Source organism: Pediculus humanus, genomic scaffold (genome assembly GCF_000006295.1).
Source record: "Pediculus humanus corporis 1103172108310 genomic scaffold, whole genome shotgun sequence".
Lineage (NCBI taxonomy): Eukaryota > Metazoa > Arthropoda > Insecta > Psocodea > Pediculidae > Pediculus > Pediculus humanus.
In genome coordinates, this window is record NW_002987879.1 from 661,717 (window position 1) to 684,737 (window position 23,021).

The 23,021-nt window shown below is 30.1% G+C and overlaps 2 protein-coding genes across 2 annotated transcripts in view; one reads left to right on the forward strand and one right to left on the reverse strand.

The window, feature by feature from the left end:
• Positions 1 to 1,858, forward strand: part of Phum_PHUM586250 (uncharacterized protein) — a gene marked incomplete at both ends in the record, with an annotated part of 2,196 nt that extends 338 nt beyond the window's left edge. Inside the window, 7 exons of the mRNA XM_002432430.1 lie at positions 1 to 11; positions 89 to 205; positions 313 to 416; positions 512 to 542; positions 640 to 713; positions 1,117 to 1,124; positions 1,354 to 1,858. The exon at positions 1 to 11 is cut by the window's left edge and continues 148 nt beyond it. Of these exons, the coding sequence (XP_002432475.1) occupies positions 1 to 11; positions 89 to 205; positions 313 to 416; positions 512 to 542; positions 640 to 713; positions 1,117 to 1,124; positions 1,354 to 1,858 (850 nt within the window). The remainder of the gene's footprint in view (positions 12 to 88; positions 206 to 312; positions 417 to 511; positions 543 to 639; positions 714 to 1,116; positions 1,125 to 1,353) is intronic.
• A 293-nt stretch (positions 1,859 to 2,151) lies between these two features.
• Positions 2,152 to 4,582, reverse strand: Phum_PHUM586260 (Pumilio domain-containing protein C6G9.02C, putative; the record flags this gene model as incomplete). The annotated part of the gene is made up of 4 exons (XM_002432431.1): positions 2,152 to 2,436; positions 2,600 to 2,902; positions 3,120 to 4,114; positions 4,381 to 4,582. 4 exons carry the CDS (start codon positions 4,580 to 4,582, stop codon positions 2,152 to 2,154), a joined length of 1,785 nt encoding a protein of 594 aa, XP_002432476.1.
• Between the last annotated feature and the right edge of the window lie 18,439 nt (positions 4,583 to 23,021).

Sequence of the window (23,021 nt, forward strand, 5' to 3'; positions counted from 1 at the left end):
AGGTGGTGGAGGTAAATATATTTAAATATAAATAAAACCAAAACTTGAAACAAATAATTAATTATATTTTATGTTTGCTTTATTACAGTCGATGGAGCCATTCATAGAAAAGCTGGAAAATTTCTTTTGGAAGAATGTAAAACTCTTAATGGTTGTCCGACAGGTTCGGCTAAAATAACAGGAGGTTATAACCTTCCTTCGAAATGTAAGTACAAAATACACATTAATCTGTGCGACTAATACTAATTTTCTTTTTTTTATTTTTTATTATTATCGAATTCCTATAATAATTTTAATTTCATTGTTTTACAGATGTGATTCACACTGTTGGTCCTCAAGGTGAAAAACCAGACTTATTGGAATCTTGTTACAAATCATGTTTTCATTTAATGTTGGATAATAATTTAGAATCGATTGTAAGTAATCGGATGATGGCTAATAATAAAAATCAATCGGAATGGTAATTATTACAAAACATTTTTTTTTTTTGTTTTTTTACTTTTATTTCCAGGCTTTTCCATGCATATCGACTGGAATTTATGGTAATTTTATTTTTTTTTTTTTTACTTCTCTCCTTCTCTTTCTCTTTCTTTCGCTTTTTGTGTACCTTTTTTATTAATTTGTGTTTTGGTTTTTAAGGTTATCCACAGGGACCGGCAGCTGTCGTGGCATTAACATGTGCTAGAAATTTTCTAGAATCTAATTTATCAAAAGTAATAATTTTGTTTTTTTCATGTAGAAATTTTTTTTTCAATAGGAAAATTAATTAATTTTTTTTTCTTTTCTCTCTCTTTCTCTCTTTTTATTTTACAGGTAAAAAAAATAATTTTTTGCGTTTTTCTAGAAGAAGATGAAAGGATTTACGAAACATTACTCCAGCTTTACTTTCCAATTGATTAATTTATTATTATTATTACTGCATTAATTGAACTCGTTAAATATTAATATTTTTTTCAGTTGTAATTTTAATTTGTAATTTAGGTTATGTTAATTGTGTCATCGAGATAATTATCGATAATAATAATAATAATAATCGTTTTCATTAATTTTTTTCTTTCATTTTTTTTTAATTAACCGTTTTTATTTTCAAATAAGTGATTTTAGTGTGAAATTTAGGTTAAGGAGTAAACCGTGACACGGATATAGAGCTTTCCGTGGAACGGAATAAAACTGAAAAAGTGAAACGCATTAAAAATTTTATTTAAAAAACGAAGAACAAATAAATACATCACACAATCGGAGTCAACGACAGCCAACCGACACAGACTTCAAATAATAAAAACAATTAGAAGAGTTCAATTCGGCAAGAAGAAGCAGAAGAAGACGAAGAAAACGAAGAAGAAGAAGATGAAGACGAAGAAGAAGAAGAAGAGGAGATGACGAAGGAGAAGAAGAAGATGAAGACGAAGAAGAAGAAGAAAACGAAGAAGATGAAGATGAAGACGAAGAAGACGAAGAAGAAGAAGAAGAAGAAGAAGATGAAGACGAAGAAAACGAAGAAGACGAAGAAAACGAAGAAGACGAAGACGAAGGAGAAGAAGATGAAGACGACGACGAAGACGAAGAAAACGAAGACGACGACGAAGAAGAAGAAGATGAAGACGAAGACGAAGAAGAAGAAGATGAAGACGAAGAAAACGAAGAAGATGAAGACGAAGAAGAAGAAGAAAACGAAGACGAAGACAACGAAGAAGAAGAAGAAGATGAAGACGAAAACGAAGAAGAAGAAGAAGATGAAGACGAAGACGAAGAAAACGAAGAAGAAAACGAAGACGACGACGAAGAAGAAGAAGAAGATGAAGACGAAGACGACGACGACGACGAAGAAGAGGAGATGACGAAGGAGAAGAAGAGATGACATCATCGTCGTCGTCGTCGTCAGCATCACGTGGCCTTTCTTCTTTGGAACCGTTCGTCCAGCAAACGGCTATTTCGGACAGCTTCAACACAACAACAGGCACGAAGAAGAACTATTCTTGGATGCTATGGAAGGATACACTGAACCAACATCTTCCTCATCGTTCTCACATCCTCGAAATGGAATGGCCGCCATCATCTTCATCATCATCTCACGTCTGGATGAACTCATCAATAAATAAGAAAGGAAGAAGAGTCGAGTAGTTAAAATCTTCAAGAGTTTCATCATCATCATCAACTTGTTTTCTGACGTTTCTTCGGGAGGAGTATATCTGCAAAAACTTTTTCCGCCGTTTCCGAACTCCTGTACAGTCTGATCCATTCCTCTTTGTCTCTCCTAAAATTGTTCAGATGAATTTTCCAACCGAAATTTTTCCCGTAGACGTTTCCGTTCAACTCGCTCTGGCGACTCAACAATTCTTCGGCCAAAATAGTTTTCTGATTCAGGCTTGTGTTGGACCAAATGGCATCCAGAGAACGTGAACCGTACTTTGACGTGGCCAATTCCAAGTAGCGACCCTTAAAAGACAAAAAGTGCAGACAGAGACATCTTTAGTAACGATTCAATACAGCAAAAAAAATGATAAGAAGATAACGTGGGGAAGAATAAGGAGGGATGATGTAAGAGAGAAAGGGGGGGAGAGAGGGATGATGGGAAAAGTAGCAAGACGAGTGATCTTACCTGTAATTTTCTAAATAGTTTATCCTTGTTCTTTTCTCCGACGTAAGGGCTACCAATGAAAGCATCCGTCACGTGACACCCTTTGGAATCGCACAACAATTTCAACAAAATTGAGTCATCCATTTCCAACAGACCGTTGACGAGGTTGATGGGTTTTTTAAAATTAAGCATTTCCTGTACTGCGAGACATCCGTGAAGTGTGAACGTGAACGTTTCCATGTTGAAATTTTCCCACGGGGTCATCGTCGACACGGACAAAATCAAATCTTTGACGTCTTTCACGTGAAACGTTCTCGACAGCATCTACGACAGGGAAAAAGAAAAAATATTAGTGGATTTTTTTTTTTTTTTTTTTTCGACTTATTCAACCATTTCTTCTGCTCTGAACGATGACATCAGATGACATTTTAAATCATTTCTTTTGCAATGTGCAAAGATAATTGTCTGACTTATATGTCTTCATCATTTTATCATCGTTTAAAATAAAAGAAAAAAGAAAAGAAAATAATAAAAAACTCACCGTCATGCATCCCCCTTGGCAAATCTCCAAACGTCTGCAAGCTTTAACGATGGAAAGGACAACTCCAGTGTTTCCCTCACTCAGTACGTTTTCCATTTCCGGTTCGATTTTGGCAAATATTTTCCCAAAAGTTTTCTTGCTCTCGCAATTCCCAATTAATTTCTGCACAAGGAAATTACCACATTTCGACTTGGACAAATCCACAAGTTTGTCTTTGACCACCATTTTGTAAATGGTTTTAACGGTTCCTTTGTCTCCAATTGAAGCGATGACTTCCAAAAGTCTCGAGAAGGGTTCGTTGCACTCATTTAGTAAATCCACTTGATTTTTTTCATAATTTTTCAAAATTTGTTGTATCATTTCTCTTCTCTCCAGGCTGTCGACTCCTAGTGCCACTAGCAAACTTTGCAGTAGTCCAGAATTTGTTGACTGATAGCAAAAGTCATCAAATTGTGGGTGTGTCATGATTTTCTTTGCAAACTTTTTCAATAGTTCTGTAAAACACTGTGGAACTCTCATCAAAGTTTTCTTATTTCTTTCTTCCGGTTTGATTTCTCCTTTGATGGGATTTCCGCTCAATACGTTGAATACGGTTCTTGCTATCGCGTTGCTATATGTGTCCCATATGAAATCGTACAAATTGTTGAATAAAAATTGTGATATCTTCAATATGTACTCATAAAATCTTATCGAAAGTTTTTTTTCATCTTCATTTTCTTGTTTAACACCATCATCATCATCATCTTCATTACTATTTCCTTTACATTTTGTATATTTCTGATATGAAACGACGATCGTTTGCTGTAACACGTGACTCCCAAACGGATCGTTGAATATGGGCCTTAAATTACTACTGAATTTCTCAATGAATCCAGCAAATTCTTCATCGTTCGAATAGGGTAGTAAATTTTCAATAGCTCTCGATATTATTTGATTGCAACAATATTCTCCTTCTTTTCCTTCGATTTCTTGAAAAACGTTCGATGCCAAAATGGCTGAAAATTGAAAATTGAAAAATGATTCAACGGCCACGTGCGTGCAAGTATTGAGCGTGTAAGGATTTGTATGTAACCTGGTGAGGTTAAAGACGAAAATTTTTATCGAAATTTTATCCCTCGTTGTCGTAAAAAAAAAAAAAAAACGACAAATTACTTTTTAAAATAACTTTTGTGAGTATCATTACACTCTCAATATTTGAATTTAATACAAATAACAACCAATTTAAAAAAATTTTTCTGTTAAATTTAAAACAATGACTTACTCATTTCGCTTTCATCTTCCTTTTTAGAATTCATCACTTTGACAATGTTTATGAAATAATCGTACATGTCTTGACTCAACTGGGTTCCTCTTCCAAAACTTCCCTGCTTGGCAAAACGTTTTTGCCTTTGCAAAAATGAACGCTTCTTTTTTTTCCTCCCGAATCCCTCATCATCATGGACGACTGAATCATCCACATGCATTGTCGTATAAAACTCTCGCGACGTCGAATCGTACGATGCGCAGAAACTCGAACGAGAGCGACATCTGTAGTGGAAAAAAAGTTTTTAAAACACACTAGCGACATCTATCCGCTAAAATTATAATTATTTACCGTCGGCCATTTTGAAAATAACAAAAAAAAAAATTCACTTCGAATGAACAACACCGACTTTTTTTTTTTTTTTTTTTTTTTTTTTTTACATTCATACCAATCATCATACCAATCATCATACCAATCACCTAATAATAATAATAATAATTAAATGATTTCCTATAAAGAAGAGATAATACGAAAAAAAAAAAAAAAAATGCAATCAACAATTTTTATTTATTTATAAAATAATCCTCGACCGAAGAATATCTTTAGGGCAAAAAAATTTTTTTTTACATATAAAACTTTAATTAATTATAAAAATTTTATTTTAATTCCGTTTTTTTCTCCTCGCATCGAAGAATTCCCCCCACCCCCCGCTTGATCTATGCAACTTTTTTCAGGTGTTTCAGGTAACACGAATATACAATAATAATAATGATAATTTTTTTAAATCGTGATAAATAATAATTACTTACTTATTCACTTACTCACATTCTTATAATTTTTTATTTTATTTAAGAGAAAGAAAGAGAGAAAACGAATCATTACAATTTTCGACTACACGAGAGAGACAAAAAACAATGGCGGTAGCAATAATAATAATAATAATAATAACGGCTATAACAATAACAAAACGAATTTGAAAAAAACAAAAACAATGTGGCACGTACCGGAAACCACCACCACCACCACCACCATCATCATCATCATTGTTATTATTTATTAAAAACAAATTTTTCTCACATTATTTATTTATTTATTTATTAATTTTTACGAAAACTAGCTACTAGACTAAATAACGTCGTCGACATGTTTGTTTTTCTTTTCTGTGTTCCCCTTTTCCCCCCTCAATTCGTTTTCGCGTCATACGTTTTAATTCTTTTTCATCGTCCGTAAATTAATTTTTTTTCAATTCGACATATTAATAATAATAGTAATAATAATAATAACAACAATAACAACTTTTTATTTTTATTTTACCAAATTTACCCGAAAAAATTAATTGATGAAAAGAATAAAAGATGGAAGATAGGAGAGAGAGAGAGGAGAGAGAAGAGAGAAGAGAGAGAAAGAGAAAAGGGCAAACACGTTGAATTTTTTTCATTCGACCAATCGCGTGAGTTCAATGGCGGATCGAATCAAGATGGAAGCTTCTCGTTAGCTTCAATTTCATATAAACGCGACATTTTTTGTTTTTTTTTTTTTTATTTTTTATTTATTTTCGACCGTTAACAATTCGTTTGTGTTTTTTTTTATGTTTTTCGGAAGTTTAAATTTAACGTTTATTATCGAATGTTTCAAAGTTGAAAACGACGGTTAAATATTTTTTTTTTTTCGGTTGTTATTATTATCGTATATATTGCATTATTCTCTTGCACGCACACGCACGTTTGTTGCACAAGGTCGAAAATCCGATGTTTTTTACATAACAAAACCCATACTTAGCTTTCGCGGAGTGTGTTTTTTTTTCAAAATGGCGTCGACCTTAAACGCACAGTTAATAATTAAAACGAAAACAACAAAAATTTTATTTTAGGCATTATTATTTAAAAAAAAAAAAATTTATTATTGTTGTTAACATTTTTATTTTTTTCTCCTTGTTGTTGTTATTATTATTATTATTATTATCATCTGTTTGTTCGTTTGTTTGTTCGAATCGAGTTTTAATATTATTATTATTATTAAAGGGAGGAAAAAAAATTAATTAATTAATTAATTTCTAATAATAAAACTTACGAGATGAAAAGTTTTTCCTTTTTTTTTTTTCTTCTTCTTTTTCTTCTTATTTTTTTCTCTGTAATGTTGGTCATTCTCAAACTCGTCGCATCGCAAACTGTGTAAAAAAAAAAAAAAAGAAAAAAAATGAAATTAATTTTTGAATTCATTCGTTTTTACCATTCATTCATTCATTCATTCAATCAATCATTCAATGGAATTTAATGTGAGATTTTCGTGCGTTTCTTTTTTTTATTACACCCCCCTTCCCCTCATTAACACGCAAATTTTCGCGTGTTTCACGCAACAACGGAAAAATATTATTATTATTATAACACTTGTGAAGGGTTTCCAGCGCCGGGTAATTCCAGGTTTTTAAAGGATTTCTCTCTCTCTCTCTCTCTCGTCCAGAGAATTTTTTTCGTTATTCCCTCTTTTCCACCTTTTCCAAAATCCTATCCTATCCAAACCTAAACCGACCTTTAACGATTTCCATACTTCTCCAGTTCTCTTCCAGTCCAAATCCAAAATTTATATTTGTCAGCCATTTTCCCTTCATCTTTTACTCCCTTTCCCCCGAAGCGAACGAACGCTTTAAATTAATTCAATTTTCTCCTCTTATCTTTCTAATCCTTTCTTCTTATCATCACGATTCCACCTTGTTAATAAAAATTCATTTCTGTCACCAGGTGGTGTCACGCGCGCGCCCCCGCGTCTCCACCATTTTCTCGTTGAATCCGCAAAATTAATAATAATAATAATAATAAAAACCAAAACAAAAAAAAATTTTTTTAATTTTCTCTCTCTGTCTCTCTCAATGTTATATTTTAAAATAAATGCATTTTTTTTTTCTTTTTTTTTGTTAACGGCTCACGAATTTTGATTAATAATAATGATGATGATAATAATAATAATAATAATAATTGAGGGCAAACTCACAAGGCCGCATTAACATACTGTGTCTGCCTGTCTGTAACAGACGTCAACGAAAAACATTTTTTTTCTTTTTTTTTGTTTTTTTAATTCTAATGATAAAATGCGTTGTTTTAACGGTTTGGCTCTCATCCTAATGTTATTAAAAAAAAGGATAATAATAATAATGATGATGATAATGATAATAAATATAAAAAAAAAAATATATAATGGCAATATTGTTGTTTTTGTTGCATGCTAAAAATAATTTTTTTTTAAAATATAAATTATTTCGCTTGGTTGCTTATCACACATTAATTTTATAAAAAAAAGTTAACAAGATAATAATTATAAATAAATAAAAATAAATAAATAAATAAATACATAAATATAATAACATAAATTAAGTCGTAATTTACTGCTTATTTATTTACTTAGAAAGAGAAAGAGAAAGGGAAAGAGAAAGAGAGAGAGAAAGAGGAAAGTCAAAAAGAAAACTATACCAAACTGAAAAAAACCGTTTTCCTCGACTTGACACACGTCGTCCTTTTTTCCTTTTCTTTTCTTTTCTTTTCTGCTTCCCCGACATTTTTTCTACCAAGTCCCGTAAGTTAAATTTTACCTTCGAGTTAAGTTTTTAACATTGTTTTTAAATCTCTCCTCCTCTCTCTCTCTCTTTTTGTTTTATTTGACGTTTTATTTAACCTCACAGCACATCTTCCGCCTTCCTTTATACCCCCCTTCCCCCTCCTTTAGGGATCCATCTTTGTTTTCATCCCCCGAAAAATAAATTTTAAACTAATCGGTTAAGAGTTATTTAATTTCTTCTTCTTCTTCTTAAATGAAATTTTCAAAATTTAAATTTTGTCCGTTAAAGCATAATAATAATAATAATAATAATAATTTTCCCGTGGTAAAAAAGAAAAGGAATTTCGTTTTCCCTGCCCCCCACGAAACGATTTTTTCGTGGGTTTAAAATAGTATATATTTACGATCGCGCAAGTCAAGAGGAAACAATTTTCTCTCTCCCTCCCCACAAAAAAAAATATGGCGTCGTCGTTTAAACGTGTATTAGCGTCAGCAGGAATTAAATACGGGATGGTAGGGGAAGGGGGAAAAGGTGAAAATTTCTGTCGTAAAAACTTTTAAAATCGTTCGGGCGTAAATTTGAAAACGTCAGAAACCGTGCGTGAGTGTGTGTTTAATAATTTTTCGAAGCATAAATTTTTAGGTATAATTTAAGTGTTTCGTACCTCCCACAAAAATAAAAAATCGGTGGATATTCTATTCTGCTGGTAAAACGGAAAGGAGGAGGAGGAGGAGGAAGGAAAAGGGAGGAAACGAACGAACGTAATAACAACAATTACAACAACAATAAAATTATCCGGTTGTTGACTATGCAAACAAACGCATTTGATTGTCGAACTTGATTGTTAGACGAAAACGGCGGCGGCTACGATGATGATGATGATGATGAAGACGATGATGATGATGATGATGATGATGATGTTTTCCACGTTCGAATAATTAACTCGAATACGTAACGAATATAAAAATTTAATTAAGATTAATTAAGCGCAACAGACGAAAATTTCACTTGTCCGGGGGGTGTAACGACCTTTGATTCCACACCCATACAATCTTCCTCCTTCTCCCACACTCCCCACCCCCCAAAAAAGAAAAAGAAAACTTTTCCTTTTAATTTTCCTTTCATTTCTTTTTCTTTAATTAACCTTTCATTCAAATTAAAAAAAAAAAAAAATTTTTTTTTTCCTCAGTAATTTCTTTTCTCTTTTTCAAAAAAAAAAAAGAAAAATATTTTTTTTCTCTCTCTCTCTCTCTCTTTCTTTTGCACTTTTAAGAACTCCTTTGGCTAACGGGTAGAGGTCAAAAGGTTAAAATTCTCCCGTTCGCTATATTACAACGGACGAATGAATGAATGAATGAATTTATTACCTTTGATTTCTACTTTTCATTTACTACAAACATAAATTTTCTCTCTCTCTCTCCCTATCTCTCTATCTCTCTTTTTCTCACACACAATATCCTTGGATTTAGAAACAACAATTTTTCCTTCATAAACAATTTTAATTGTTTAAACAAAACGAAAAAAAAAAGTAATAAATAAAATTACTAACGACGACGATTTTTTCTATCGATTCTCGAATCCTTTTTTCTTTTTTTTTTTTAAATGAAAATTTATTTGAATTAATTTCCCTTTTGGTAAAAAAAAAAAAAAATTATTATTATTATCATTATCATCATTATTATTATTATTTTTTTTTCATTTTAATTAACAAGTTTTCGTGATTTGTTATAATTATAATGAGAATAAATTGCTTTAATCGTATTCGTTTAATACCGAAACGACTTTTTATTTTATTTTATCTTATTTATTTATTTATTTATTCTCCTGTTGTTGTTGTTGTTTGTTTGCTTGTTTGCTTGTTTGCTTGTTTTTTTTTTTGTTCCTCGTTGTTTTTAAGCGTTCGTTACCCGACCCGACAATTTATTTCTTCATTATATTTTATTATTAAATTTAAGTTTTAATTATAATTAACTTTTGTTAAAGACGTAAAACCTCTTTCACTCTCTCTCTCTCTCGAGCTTATCTAGGTATATAAAAAAAAAAAATTTTCATCGAACGTTCTAGACTTTTTTTTTGAAAACAATAAATCACGATCGGTGGTGGTGGTGGTGGTCACAGAACGAAATAATTGCGTGAAATATGTAAAAACCGTTTTCATCAAATTTCCATGATGTTTGTCGACGAAATAAAATTGTTTTTTTATTTATTTATATCCACCCAAACACGTCATTGTGTCAAATTGGAAACAATAAAAAAATCTGAAGGGGTGGGGGAGGAAGGAAAACCCTCAAACGATTATGATGAATTATTCGGTCGTGTAACGAATTTTAAAATTTGGGCACCAGGCATGCATCCGATGGAATGAAAAACATTCATCCGATGAAATTTTTTTTTTTTTTTTTCGTAACCGTTTTTCATCGAACGCGATATAATAAAAATTCATTTCGTGAAAAATTTACATTAATTTTACCCTGTAAAAACACCCTCGAGCGTGGAAAATTTTCATAACAAAAAAAAAATCTGAAAATTAATGCAAAAAAAAAAAAGAAAAGCAAATAAAGCGTTTTTTCATCCTCCTAATTTTCATCATCATCATCATCGTCACCATCACCACCATCATCACCACCTTCACTACCACAACCACCACCACCACCATCATCACCATCACCATCATCATCGTTGTCGTCTTTTTCACATCAAAGAATCCGCGATTTAAGCCCTGAAAAACCTCTTCTCAAAACTTTTTTTATAAGATTTTAAAATGATTACGTCATTGTCGTCGTACGATAGATTCATCGGGGTTTTAGATACATACATAAAAATAATTTCGTGAAATTTAAAAGACAACATTAAGAACAAAAACGTAAATGACACGAAACCTTCGTCTCGACATTTTTTTTTTTTTTTTTAATAAAATGAAACTCCATGAATTGGAATAATAATAATAATAAACGAATGTTTCCGCTCTTCACAATTCTTCGATCTCCGCCTTCACCCTTCCCCTCCCTTCCCCACCACCTCCCACTCCGTCATCTTTCATTTCGTAACATTTACGAAAAGATTTTTCGAAAAAACCAATGAAATGTTAATATAAATAATAAAACACATCCTTCAACAACCCCTGTATTAAATTCAAGGTCAATTTTTACACCCTTAAATAACCCAACCCAACGTTGTCAAACTACTTTTATCTATGTATCATTCTTTTTTTCTAAAGTTGAAAAATTCAATCGTTTTCTTTCTAATTCCACGTTAAATTTCTCATGATAAAAAAACCCCTTGAACGGCATTAACTAAATCTTTTTCTTTTTTTTTTGGTAATTTTAAAATTAATAATAACGAAAAAAAAACCGAATTAATAAAAAATAAAGTAAAAAAACGTGGAATTAGACACAATTAATATTTTTTTAAAAAAAAGGGAAGGGGGGGAAATCGAAAGCAATATATCGCAAAAATCTACGTGGGTGTGCAGAAACAAACGCTTTGATGAAATTTTTGAAAAAATTTCGATGAAAATTCCGGTTGGTGACACGTTCAAAAAAAAACGTTCAAAAAGATTACATCGAACAAACAACAACAACAAAGCTCTCATTGTGTTTAAAAAAACTATCTCTCTCTTTCTCTTTCACCTGTTGTACAACACCATTTGTCGTTTCCTGATTGAACAAAAAAAACAAACGGCAAACGAAACGTTGGAAATGGGCGTTTTTTTTTCTTCCTGACGTTTGCATGTTGCCGCAGTTCGAAAAACGTTCGAAAACTCCCTTCTCTCCCTTCCCTCCCCTACCTCCCACTCTTCTCCCTCCTCCTCACCGTGCCAAGACTTTTGAATATCATTTCACTCAATAAATTAAACACGAACAATTAACCGATTCAATAATAAATCAAACCACCTCCTCCTCGTCGTCGTCATTTCACGGCCATCGAATAGAAAAAACTATTATTATTATTATTATTATTATTATTATTATTATTATTATTATTATTATTATTATTTTAATATTAATTACGTGCCCCGTCGGGAAAGTCGACGACATCAATCAATTAATTAATTAATTAATTAACAAACGAAACACTTTAATTAAATTTATAATAATAATATCCCATATATATATATATATATATAATAAATACCACGTCCCCCGCGTGATTCTTTTCAAATCACGTGATCCTCGTTCCACGACGAACGTGTAAATATCCACGCAACGGCTTATCAACAATAGTTCGATAACGGCATCAACAAATCCTCCATTTCTATTTTGTTTTTGTTTTTTCCCCATCGTTTTCGAATCGAACGTCAAATTTTAAAAAATTTCACACGCGAAAGAGAGTTTAAAAAATATAAACAAATATGGCGGCGGGGAGCAGGTGGTGTGTTCGTTGTGTGCGAACGATATTAATGTCAAATATTAACAAACAAACGACAAAAAGAATTTTTTCCTCCAAATGTTTTCGATTTGTCCAGAGAGAAAAGTTGAATTTGAAAAGAGAAAATTTGGCGGGAGAGAAAATTTTCCAATATTATGACGTCACTTTCCCCAAACGTTATTATTATTTACATTTTTTTTCATTGTATAACTCGATTTTATTTTAAATTTTATCACATTCGTCGTCGTTATTATTATTATTAATCATTTTCGGAGAGGCGCGACATTTTTAACGTTCGGAAAATTTATTCATCCGTACCTGAAAAATTCATCGAAAACCCTCGGGAAATAAATAAATACGTTTCGAAAAGGAAAATAACTAACTTTGAGCCGTTACATAAAATTTAATTTAGAAAAAAGGAAGAAAATTACATAAAATTTTCTTTTTTTTTCCCAGGTTTTCCTTTTTTTTTCCTTCTTTCTTTCTTTCATTTTCTTTTTCTTCAATGTTTCAAAGCGTAAATATATAAATTTTTATTGGAGGAAATGAAGACATGGAAACAAAGAAACAAAAAAAAGAAAAAAAAGGCAATAATGGCGGCCATTGTTCCCTTTTTTTCTCCTTTTTTTTTCCTTTCTCTCATTTCGGATTAAAAAAAATAAAGAAAGAAAATAGAATCGAACGTAAAATTTTACAACTCTCTCCCCCTCCCTACCTTTATAAAAAACACAATTAATGTCTAATATTATCATTATTATTATTATTATTTTCATTTTCCATTTTCTCACGTTTTCATAAATTTTCCAAACTTTAATGAAATTTTACACACGAAAAGAAAAACACATACACAAACAAAAAAATAAAATAAAATAAAATAAAAATTTACGATGGACGCGACCGCGTGTAGCGATAATAATGATAATGATAATAATAATGGTAATAATAATAATAATTTTTTTGTTGTTGTTGCAATTCTTAATACAAAACATAAATAAATGAGTAATTATTGTGAAAATGATAACACGGGGTGATGATAACAAAAAAAAAAGAAAACATCGTTTATCCTTTCAACTTAATTCTCTCTCTCTCTCTCTTTCCTTTTCCGACAACTTTCTTCCTTTTTTGTAACGTTTCAAGTTTTAAATATTGATAATAATGATAATGATGATAAAATTTCTGGAGAAAACATTTTCGACAAATAAACAAAAAGAAGATGAAGAATAAGAAGAGTAATAATCTCTTTTGTTCTTTATCAATAACAACAACAAAAAAAAAAATTTCAACTTTTTAAATTTTTAATTAATTTTTTAAAAATATCTACTTCCGCTTTTATAATATACACAAACGCACACAAAGAAAAAAGGAAAAGGGAAAAACTCGAAGTTCCGGAAGTTAAAATTTTTTTCGTTTTTTGTTTTTTAATTAATTATTTACTTAAACTAATAATCGATTTAAAATTTTTATGGATTCACTCGATTTAATGGAAGTAGAGGAAGGAACAAAAACAAAATAATAATAATAATAATTGATGAGAATGATGATAATGATGATGATGATGATGAGAATAATAATAATAATGATAATGATGCTTACGATAATATCGATGACGATTATTAGGCTTTAAAAAAAAAATTTTTTTTTTTTTTTATTTTCTTTTGAATTTTTTTCTTTCTTTTTTGTTTTGTTGTTTGTTTTGTTTGTTGTTGTTTGTTTCACGTCAACGTTTCTCGATTGTGTCTTTCTTTATTCGCAAAAAAGGAAAATTATTTCTTTCATTTTTATTTTCCCTCGTTTAATGATTATTATTATTTTTATTTTTATTTTTTTTGTGAAATTTATGGCCTCGCGAGAATTTATTCACATTCGAAGTAAGAGAATATTCTATTTGTTTCTTTTCTTTCCCCCTCCCCTCTCTCTCTCTCACCCTTCTTCCCCCTTTCCCTATTTCAAATTATTTTCTTCTTCTTTTCATCTTTTATAAAAACAATAAAAAAAGCAATAATGTAAAAATAAAATAAAATTTTTAATTGTTTTATTTGTTCTCTCTCTCTTCTTTTTATCTTTCTCTCTCTCTCTCTCTCTCTAATAAAAAATTATTATGGCTCAATAAAAAAAAAAAATTTCTTTAGATGTAACCGAAAAAAAAAAACAATTCGCAAAAACGTACGCAATAATAATAATAATAATCTCTGGATTCTGATTACTCCCAAGATGCAAATCACCGTAGAGACCAGAAATCCCCAAAAAAAGGATTCGTTCTCACCGCTGGACTCGGGAAAACTTACGAGAATTTTTGTGACGTCATAAGGAAACGAAACCTAATCTCTCAAGTGTGCACAGCATCATCACTCATATTCAAGCATACCATTCCTTAGAGGTACCTGGAATAAACGTTGATTAAAACAATCCGGGAAAACAAACGAATCGTCGCGAATGAAAAAATTCAAATAATAATAATAATAATAATAATGATAAATGATGCACAGTTCTATATGATCAACAAATCCACACTGATAGAACTGTGCCAGCTAACAAACCGGATATCATACTCAGGCATAATGGGGAAAAATGGTGTAAGTTAATTGAGGTATCCGTGCCGGCAGAAAAAAACACCACAGCCAAAGAAGCAGACAAAAGGCTGAAATACAGAAATTTGGAAATTGAAATAACCAGGATGTGGGGAACAAAAACTGAAACGATTCCGGTCATCGTGGGAGCATTGGGAACCATGCCACATTCAATAAAAGGAAATTTAAAGAAGATTATGAAGAACCTAAAAGAAGAAACCATCCAGGAAATCGCACTATGTGGGACGGCCCACATTCTTCGGAAAATATTATAAATAGCACCACCGATATTCGAGTATTTGTCCCTAAGGAATCGGGTAGAAACCTGGGATAAATATTTAAAAACCCCGACAAATAAGAGCCTTGTCGTGTTTAATAGTGTAATAATAATGATAATAATAATTTTTTCCCGAAAAATTTTAATTATAAAATTTAAAAACGACGACGAAAGTAGGTAGGTACGCAGGTAGTCGGTGGAAAAAAAAGAATTTGTAAATTTTTTTTAAAACGTGAGTGATAACAAAAGGTTGTAAATAAAATACAGACGATGATAATGATGATAATAATAATGATATTTCACGGAATGTGACAGAATAACAATTTCCAAAATGTTTTACAGTAAAAAAAAAAAATTTTCTTTTTTTTTACTGAAACTTCAGGTATATTTCCTATTCAAAACAGTAAAAAAAAAAAATTTTTCTTTTTTTTTACTGAAACTTCAGGTATATTTCCTATTCAAAACAGTAAAAAAAATAGAAAAAAATTTACAAAAGAATAGAAAACTCCCTCCCCTTCCCCCACAGTAAAAAAAGAAAAAAAATTATTATTATTATTATTATTATTTACTGACAGGTTTTGAAATGGATGAAGACGAGAAGGAAAAATACTTTTAACGACTCTAAAAGTTTTCGATAACAAAAAAAAAAAAAATGTATCCATCATTCAGGTAGAAAAAGAAAGAAAGAAGGACGACGACGCCACGGCAACAACGACAAACGACAACAAACATAAAATAAAATACCCGCATTTAGTTTTTTCCTTTTTTCTTGGAAATATTTTTTTTTTTTTTTACTGTTTTTTACTGCGAATTTTATTTTTTGTTAAAAAAAAAAAAGGTTTCATTTCAAAAAAAAAGAAAAAAATTAATTTAGGACAATCTTTTCTCATACGACGATTTCACAAAATAATAATAATAATAATAATAATAATAATAATAATAATAATAATAATAATAATAGTAATAATAATAATGAAATAAAAGTTTTTTTTGCTGCTTTTGCGACAACCAACTGAAAAAGTTAAAAAAAAAAAAAAAAAAAAAAATTTTCGTTCACAATTGCCTTTGAGAAACGAATTTTGAATTTTTTTTACGACCGACTCGAAATTTTTTCCTTTTTTTTTTCATTCATTTCCTTTCCCTCCTCCCCTCCCTTCCTCTTCTTCCACTCCCAGAAATCAAATCTTATATTTTCCAGAGAAAAAACTGGAAGGTTTTTTTTTTTCCTTTCCAAAATTCAATTTTATTTTATTTTTTAAATTTTTTTTCATTCTCGAACAATCTCGAATATCTCATCACTAGGAGAAAATTGCACACAAAAAAAAAAACAAAATGGCGGCGAGAAAATTTTTTTTTTTAATAAAACAAACAACGGTCAACATTAATTAATAAATTAATTTCGCTAAAAAACAAAAAAACTTTTTCATTTCGGGTAAAATTTAATAAAAATTAATTAAAAATGGCGGGAAAAATTATAAAATTCAAAATTTTAAAATTTTCTTTTTTTACGTTTCCTTCGCATAATCCTATTGAAAAACGACTTTGAAAAATTAAATGATAATAATAATAATAATAATAATAATAATCGAATTAAACGGACAACGAATAAAATTTTAAATTTTCAAAAAAAAAAAAAATATTTCAATGAAAAAACTAAAAACGACGCAAAAATTTATAAAAAAGGAAAAAAAAGAAAAAAGGAAAACGGAAAATATTTCCTTTTCCGACCATTGTTTGAATTTCGAAAATGAAAACATTTCAAAATTTATTCATCCCATCCCTTAAAAAAACAAAAAAAAAGGAAAATAAATAAAACCCTATTAAAATTAAAATTAAAAAAAAAAGGACAGATAAAAAAGGTGAAAACGACATCTGCAAAAAAGGAAAAAAAGGAAAATGGAACAAAAAGGAAAAAAAAAGGAAGGAAAAAAAAAGGAAGGAAAAAATTTTTTTTTTTTTTTTTACTAAATTTTTACTCAAAACCAAAAATGAAAAAAAAAAATTTCGATTGTTTTCGAAATAATTAATTTATTAAATCCCCGCCATCTTGCTTTTCCACCCTTCACCTACCCTTACTTCCCCCAAAAAAAAAAAATTTTCTTTAAATTCCGGAATAAATAAATAATTCGTTAGGAAAATTTTCCGAACAGAATTTAAATATCATTTAAAAATCTCTTCTTTATTTTTATTTCGGATTAAATTTTAATTCGAATCCACGACCCTCCCCTCCATTCCCTTTCCCCTATCTATCTCTCTCTCTCTCTCTCTTTCTTTCTCTCTCTAGAAAAAAAATACATCGGATTAACAGAATTTAAAAAAAAAATAAATTCGGATTTTAATTTGTCATTATTCCAACGTAGAGAGAAAAAAAAAAGGAATAATCTCGAATTCACATTTATAAGCCCTCAGGTAAATTTTTATACAGGACGCATATAACCGGGTTAAATTCAATTAATTCCCCCTCACCCTTCTTCTATCTCTCTCTCCCCTCACACTCCCGCCGCAAATTCGTTACGTACTCCCTCTCCCCTCCCCTTCCTTCCAAAAAAAAATATATATAATGTAATTTATCAAATTCGTTGATATCTTTATCAAATTCTTTCTTGTTAAAATCAAACTCATTATTATTATCATCATTATTATTATTATTACCGTCGTGATATTTACGTCAGTATCGGTAACGACGGTCATCGTGGCAGAAGAAAAAAAAACAAAAACAAAACAAACAATTTACGAATCAAAATAAAAGAAAATTCTGAAAAAAAATCCGATGATTTTCTCTCGGTGTGGTACGGGAGGCTGGGGGGGCGAGGACGATAATTTTTCGGACTTGAAAAAAAGAGGAAAGGCGGAGGGGTGTCAGAAGGGCGTCGAACACGAAGAAAAAAAAATGGGGGGCGATAAAAAACTGGAAAACGAAACTATTTTCCGTTATATTTATATATATTGAAAATAATAAATTTGTCACGAGCGTTTTTTTTTTTTTAAACATTTACGTTTTTGTTTGTTCGTTTGTGTTCTTCAAACGTCTTAATAAACAAACAAACAAACAAACGAATTCTTTTTTTTTTTTTTTTTTTTTTAAATTAAACTTCCGGTATAAAAGCTTTTCCTCACGCGCTCACACACACACACACATATATATTGCCTTTTCATTTTCTATCTCACTTTTTCTCACGACGAAAAGTTAATTTAATTATTATTATGGGAAATTTTACGAGATAGAGAAAGAGAGAGAGAAAGGATGAGAGAGTACAAAACGATAATGAATTATTTTATGGTTATCGATCGATAAAAAAAAAATAATTTTCCGCTGGAAAAGGATTGTGAGAGAAAGACCGAGAGAAAGAGAGAGAGATACAGCAGAGAAAATTTCTTTTTTTTTAATCACGAGTGATGCTTGTCTACTTTAGAAAACCCAAATAGCACCATGGCAATAATAGTAATAATAATAATACTAATAATAATACTAATACTAATAATAATAATAACAATAGTAATAAATTTCATTTCAATAACTGGCAAATTTCCGTAAGAATTTTTACTTTTTCTTTGATGTGTAAAATTATTATTATCCTCAAGGAAAATGAAAAGTTTGAGAACGATGATAATAATAATAATAATAAAGCCTTAAAGTGATTGATCGCATTGTTTCGAAACTCAAACAAAGAAAAAGAAGATGAAGTAGATGAAGAAGAAGACAAAAAAAAAAAACGTTCGTTTTCCTCCCATAAAAGGAAAAAACTTTTTGCGTTTTTTTTTTTTTTTTTTTAATATTAATATTTGGATAACAGATTTCAAAAAAGTTTCTTTTTGAAGAAGAAAACCGGAAAAAGAGGGGGAAAAAAATTGTTTTTTTGCGACATTAATGTCGAACCGCCATTTTCCTTTTCCTTTCCCCCTCCCCTCCCCCGTAAATTCAAATCGAATCGAATAGAAATGGTAAATTTATTTTGTTGAATTTCTAAAAACTTTCAGAAAACGTTCGGGAAAAAAAAAAAAAAAAAAATTTTTTTTAAAATTCCATCTGCTGCCACGCGAAAAAAAAATTTTTTTTTTTATCATTTCGACTCCTTCCACGATATGTGCGAGGCGTTAATTTTTTATTTAAAAAAATAAATTTATGGAATGATGGCCGCTTTTCTTTTAACTACAATACAACCACCCACTGGATAAGAAGAAGAAAAAAAATAAAATAAAAAAATTTATTATTAATTAAAACTACGAGAAACGTGCCAATACAAACGACAACAACAACAACAAACACAACAACAATAAAAATAAAATGACACAAAATTTTTTTAATAAATGACAAACGACGTGGGCGGCAAATGAGGTTGGACACATGCCTTCCTTCTTGTCACGAATCAACAATTTTTTTCTTAGTCGTCGTCGTCGTCGTCGTCGTCGTTTCCTCCTCCTCCTCCTCCCACACCCTCTTTCCCCCCACTCGATTTCTCCCCGCATCAAATATTATAAATAAATGTCAAAGAAAAAAAAGAAAAATTTCCGGTTGTAAGTCAAATCAGGTACGTCGTATAAGACGTTAGGCGAAATACCAGAAAACAAACAAATACGTCAAGGCAAACAAACCAAAACCAATTAAATTGGCGTCACCGTAAGAGAGAAACCACCAAATATTAATCCGATGGCGAGAACATGATAAGAATTGAATTATTATTATTATTATTATTATTATTATTATTATTATTATTATTATTATTATTATTATTATTATTATTATTATTATTATTTGATATTAATTCAAACGTCGTACAACGCATTACTGAACAATTAACAGGAAAAATAAAAAGAACAATGCAAAATAAATTTCGAAAAAAAAAAAATAATAATAATAATCATCATGACCCCCATCGTGATCCCTCCCCTCAATTTCAACAACAACAACAACAAACAGGTTCCAAAGAAACTAAAAAATTCATTAATAGGAAAATGATGAGACAAACAATCCTTTTGTCCGTTCAGGAAAAAAAAGGCGGAGTGGGATGAGGGTGGTGGTGGTGGGGGGAAAGAAAAACGCGACATTGTGGAAAATCTGATTTACGGCCAAACATTTATCAAACCATTTTTTTTTCTGAATTCTTATCATTTCAACCGTGATAAAGGCATTGGAGAAAAGGGTGGGTGGGAGTTAGTCGAAAGTCGGAAAAATCCGTTCGTCGCACTCCTCCCCCTCCCCAACGGTGAAAAAAAATTTACCTCCTCCTTGTGTAATTTTTTTCCCGCAGATTTTTCTTTCTTTCGCTTTTTTTTTTTTTTTATTAATATTATTATTATTATTTCCTTTTGCTCGGGTGATTTTTTTCATTTTATAAAAATCTAAAAGCTCAAACTTTTCTTCTTCTTCTTTTTCCTCCTCTTCCCCCTTCCCCCCTACTTTTTTTTTATATCAAGCTCTTAGAAATTTTTTTTAGAAGAGAAGTAAAAAAAAATAAAAAATGGCAGCCCAGGATTTTTATTTTTTAAAATAACTTTCTTTGAAAAAGTTTTTTTTTTTTAAAAAAAAAAACCTTTTTGTAAATTTTAAAGTTCAAATTAAAACTGTTTCCGCCATGTTTTTTTTCCTTTCCCTGCCTTTTCTTTTAACTTCCTTCCCCCATCCCTTTGAAAGGTTAATAAGGTACGAAAAAAAAATAAATATAAATAACTTAATGTTTTTTTTCTTTTTCCTTTTCCACCGTGAAATCTTTAAAAATGTTTCAATTTATTTAAATGATTGATCGATCGATCGATCGATAAATCGATTACCCTTAAATATATTTAAAGAAAAAAGATAAACATTTAAAAATACTCGAGACGTTTAAAAATAGCACAAAAAGTTTTTTTTTAAATATTCAAAAGGTTCGTTGAGAACTCTCCTCTCTCTCTCTCTCTCTCTCTCTATTTCTCTTTTTTTTCCTTTTTTTAAAAATCCAAAAGAAAAAAAAAACCTTTTTTAAATAACGAACGAATGAAAGAACGTGGTTTTAGAAAGAAGAGGAAAAAAAAACGTATTTTTTTTCTTTCTTTCTTCCTTCCTTTTTTTAACTGCAAATTAAATGTCAGGGAAATTATGGCGAATCCCGCATTACCATTTTAATTACAATTTTTTTGTAAATAAAAAAAAAGTCATTATTATCATTATTATTATTATTATTATTATTATTATTATTATTATTATTATTATTATTATCATTCGGACTGTGAAAGCACATACCGGAAGTCAATCGCAATTTCGCAAAGAGAAAAAAAAAAAAATTTTCCCTGGAAAAAAGAAAGAGAGGGAGAGAGAGAAAAAAAGGAAAAAGATCCCGTTTTCGTTTCGTCGACAAACATTTACGTTTAAAACAAACACGTATCGTTTGTATCTCAACAAACGACAACAACCAGCGATCTGTCCTAAAAATCAAATTGAAAATTTTTTGCAAAATGTGGGAAAAAAAATATTCACGGCGTTAACTTTAGAAAAGGGGAAAAAGGGGGGAAGGAATAAGGAAAAAAAAGGATAAAATTTAAATCGAGAATTCCTTCCTTTTTTCCCTGCTCCTCTTCCCCCACCACCACCATCACGACCTCCCCCCTAAATTTATCAACCCTTAAAATTTAGGAAAAAAATTCACGTAAAACTATTATTTTCACTCAAAGTCGATAAATATTTTCCTTTTTTTTTTTTGGACCGAGAGAGAAATGGAAAAAAGGAAAAGAAAAAATTTAACGTTTTTCACTACCGTTTCCGCTTTTCCTAAATTTTTTCCTTTTTTTTTCTTTTCTTTTCTATTTACGACTTTAGGCTTTTCCGATTGACCGTAAACGTCATGCAAAACATTATTTACGAATTTATTATAAAAATGTCTACTGAATTTGATATTTTTTTTCTTTTCTTTTTTTTTCTTTTTGACTTTTTCTCCATTTTCTTTTTTTTCATTTCTTTTGTTTGTTTGTTTGTTTGTTTTTGAAGTAAAAAAATAAAAAAAAATTTTCTTTTTCCCCCCATGATTTTTTTTTTTTTTTGTAAACGGAGACGTAAAGACGAGACCGGTACTTTTAATCATTAATTTCCTTTTTCTTTTTTTCTTTCTTCCTTGTTTGTTTGTTTGTTTATAACGTCCGGTACAAACAAATTTGAAAAGAAAAATGGGAAGAAAAATGAAAGAAAAATCAAAAAAACCTTAGAAATTTTTTTTTTTTTCGCAATAATTTTCCGAACACTTAACAAAAGAAAAAAAAAAAAAAAACTTTTCTTCGTGAATGAAAAAAACCGAAATTTGTTCCGTTAAATTACTTTACTTCTTTTCCTCCACCCCTCCCTCCCTTCCTTCCTTTCTCCCCAAAAAAAAACTCTTAAGAGAGAGAGAGAGAGAGAAATAGAGATAGAAAGAGAAAAATTACCAAACTTTGATTAGTTTTTTAGTCAAATTGAAAACTTTTAAACAAAATTTAAAAAGAAAAAAATTACCGTTTTCGAAAAACGTTCGTCGACCGTGTCGCCATCATCAATTTCAAACATCCCACACACGTTAGCTAACGTTTGTTTGTTTGTTGTTTGTTCCCCCGTTCATTTCCGTTAACCCCAAACGATAATAATAATTTTTTTTTAATATTTAAAATTAAAAACGTAAAAATTTTTCACGACGCGTACAATCAAATCCCGATTCGAATATTTTTTTTTTTTTTTAAATTGGCGACAAAAACAACAAAAAAACGACAAAAAAAAATTAAAATTTTATTAACCAATGAGAAAAAAAGGAGAAAGCAACAAAAAAAAATGTTATACAAAGTTTTTAAAAAATAAAAACAAAATGAAATAAAAATCTCAAAATGGCGGGATTAATTGCCGCGAAATTGGACGTTAAATAAAATTTACGAGCTCGTAAAAAAAAAAAAAAGAAAAGAAAGA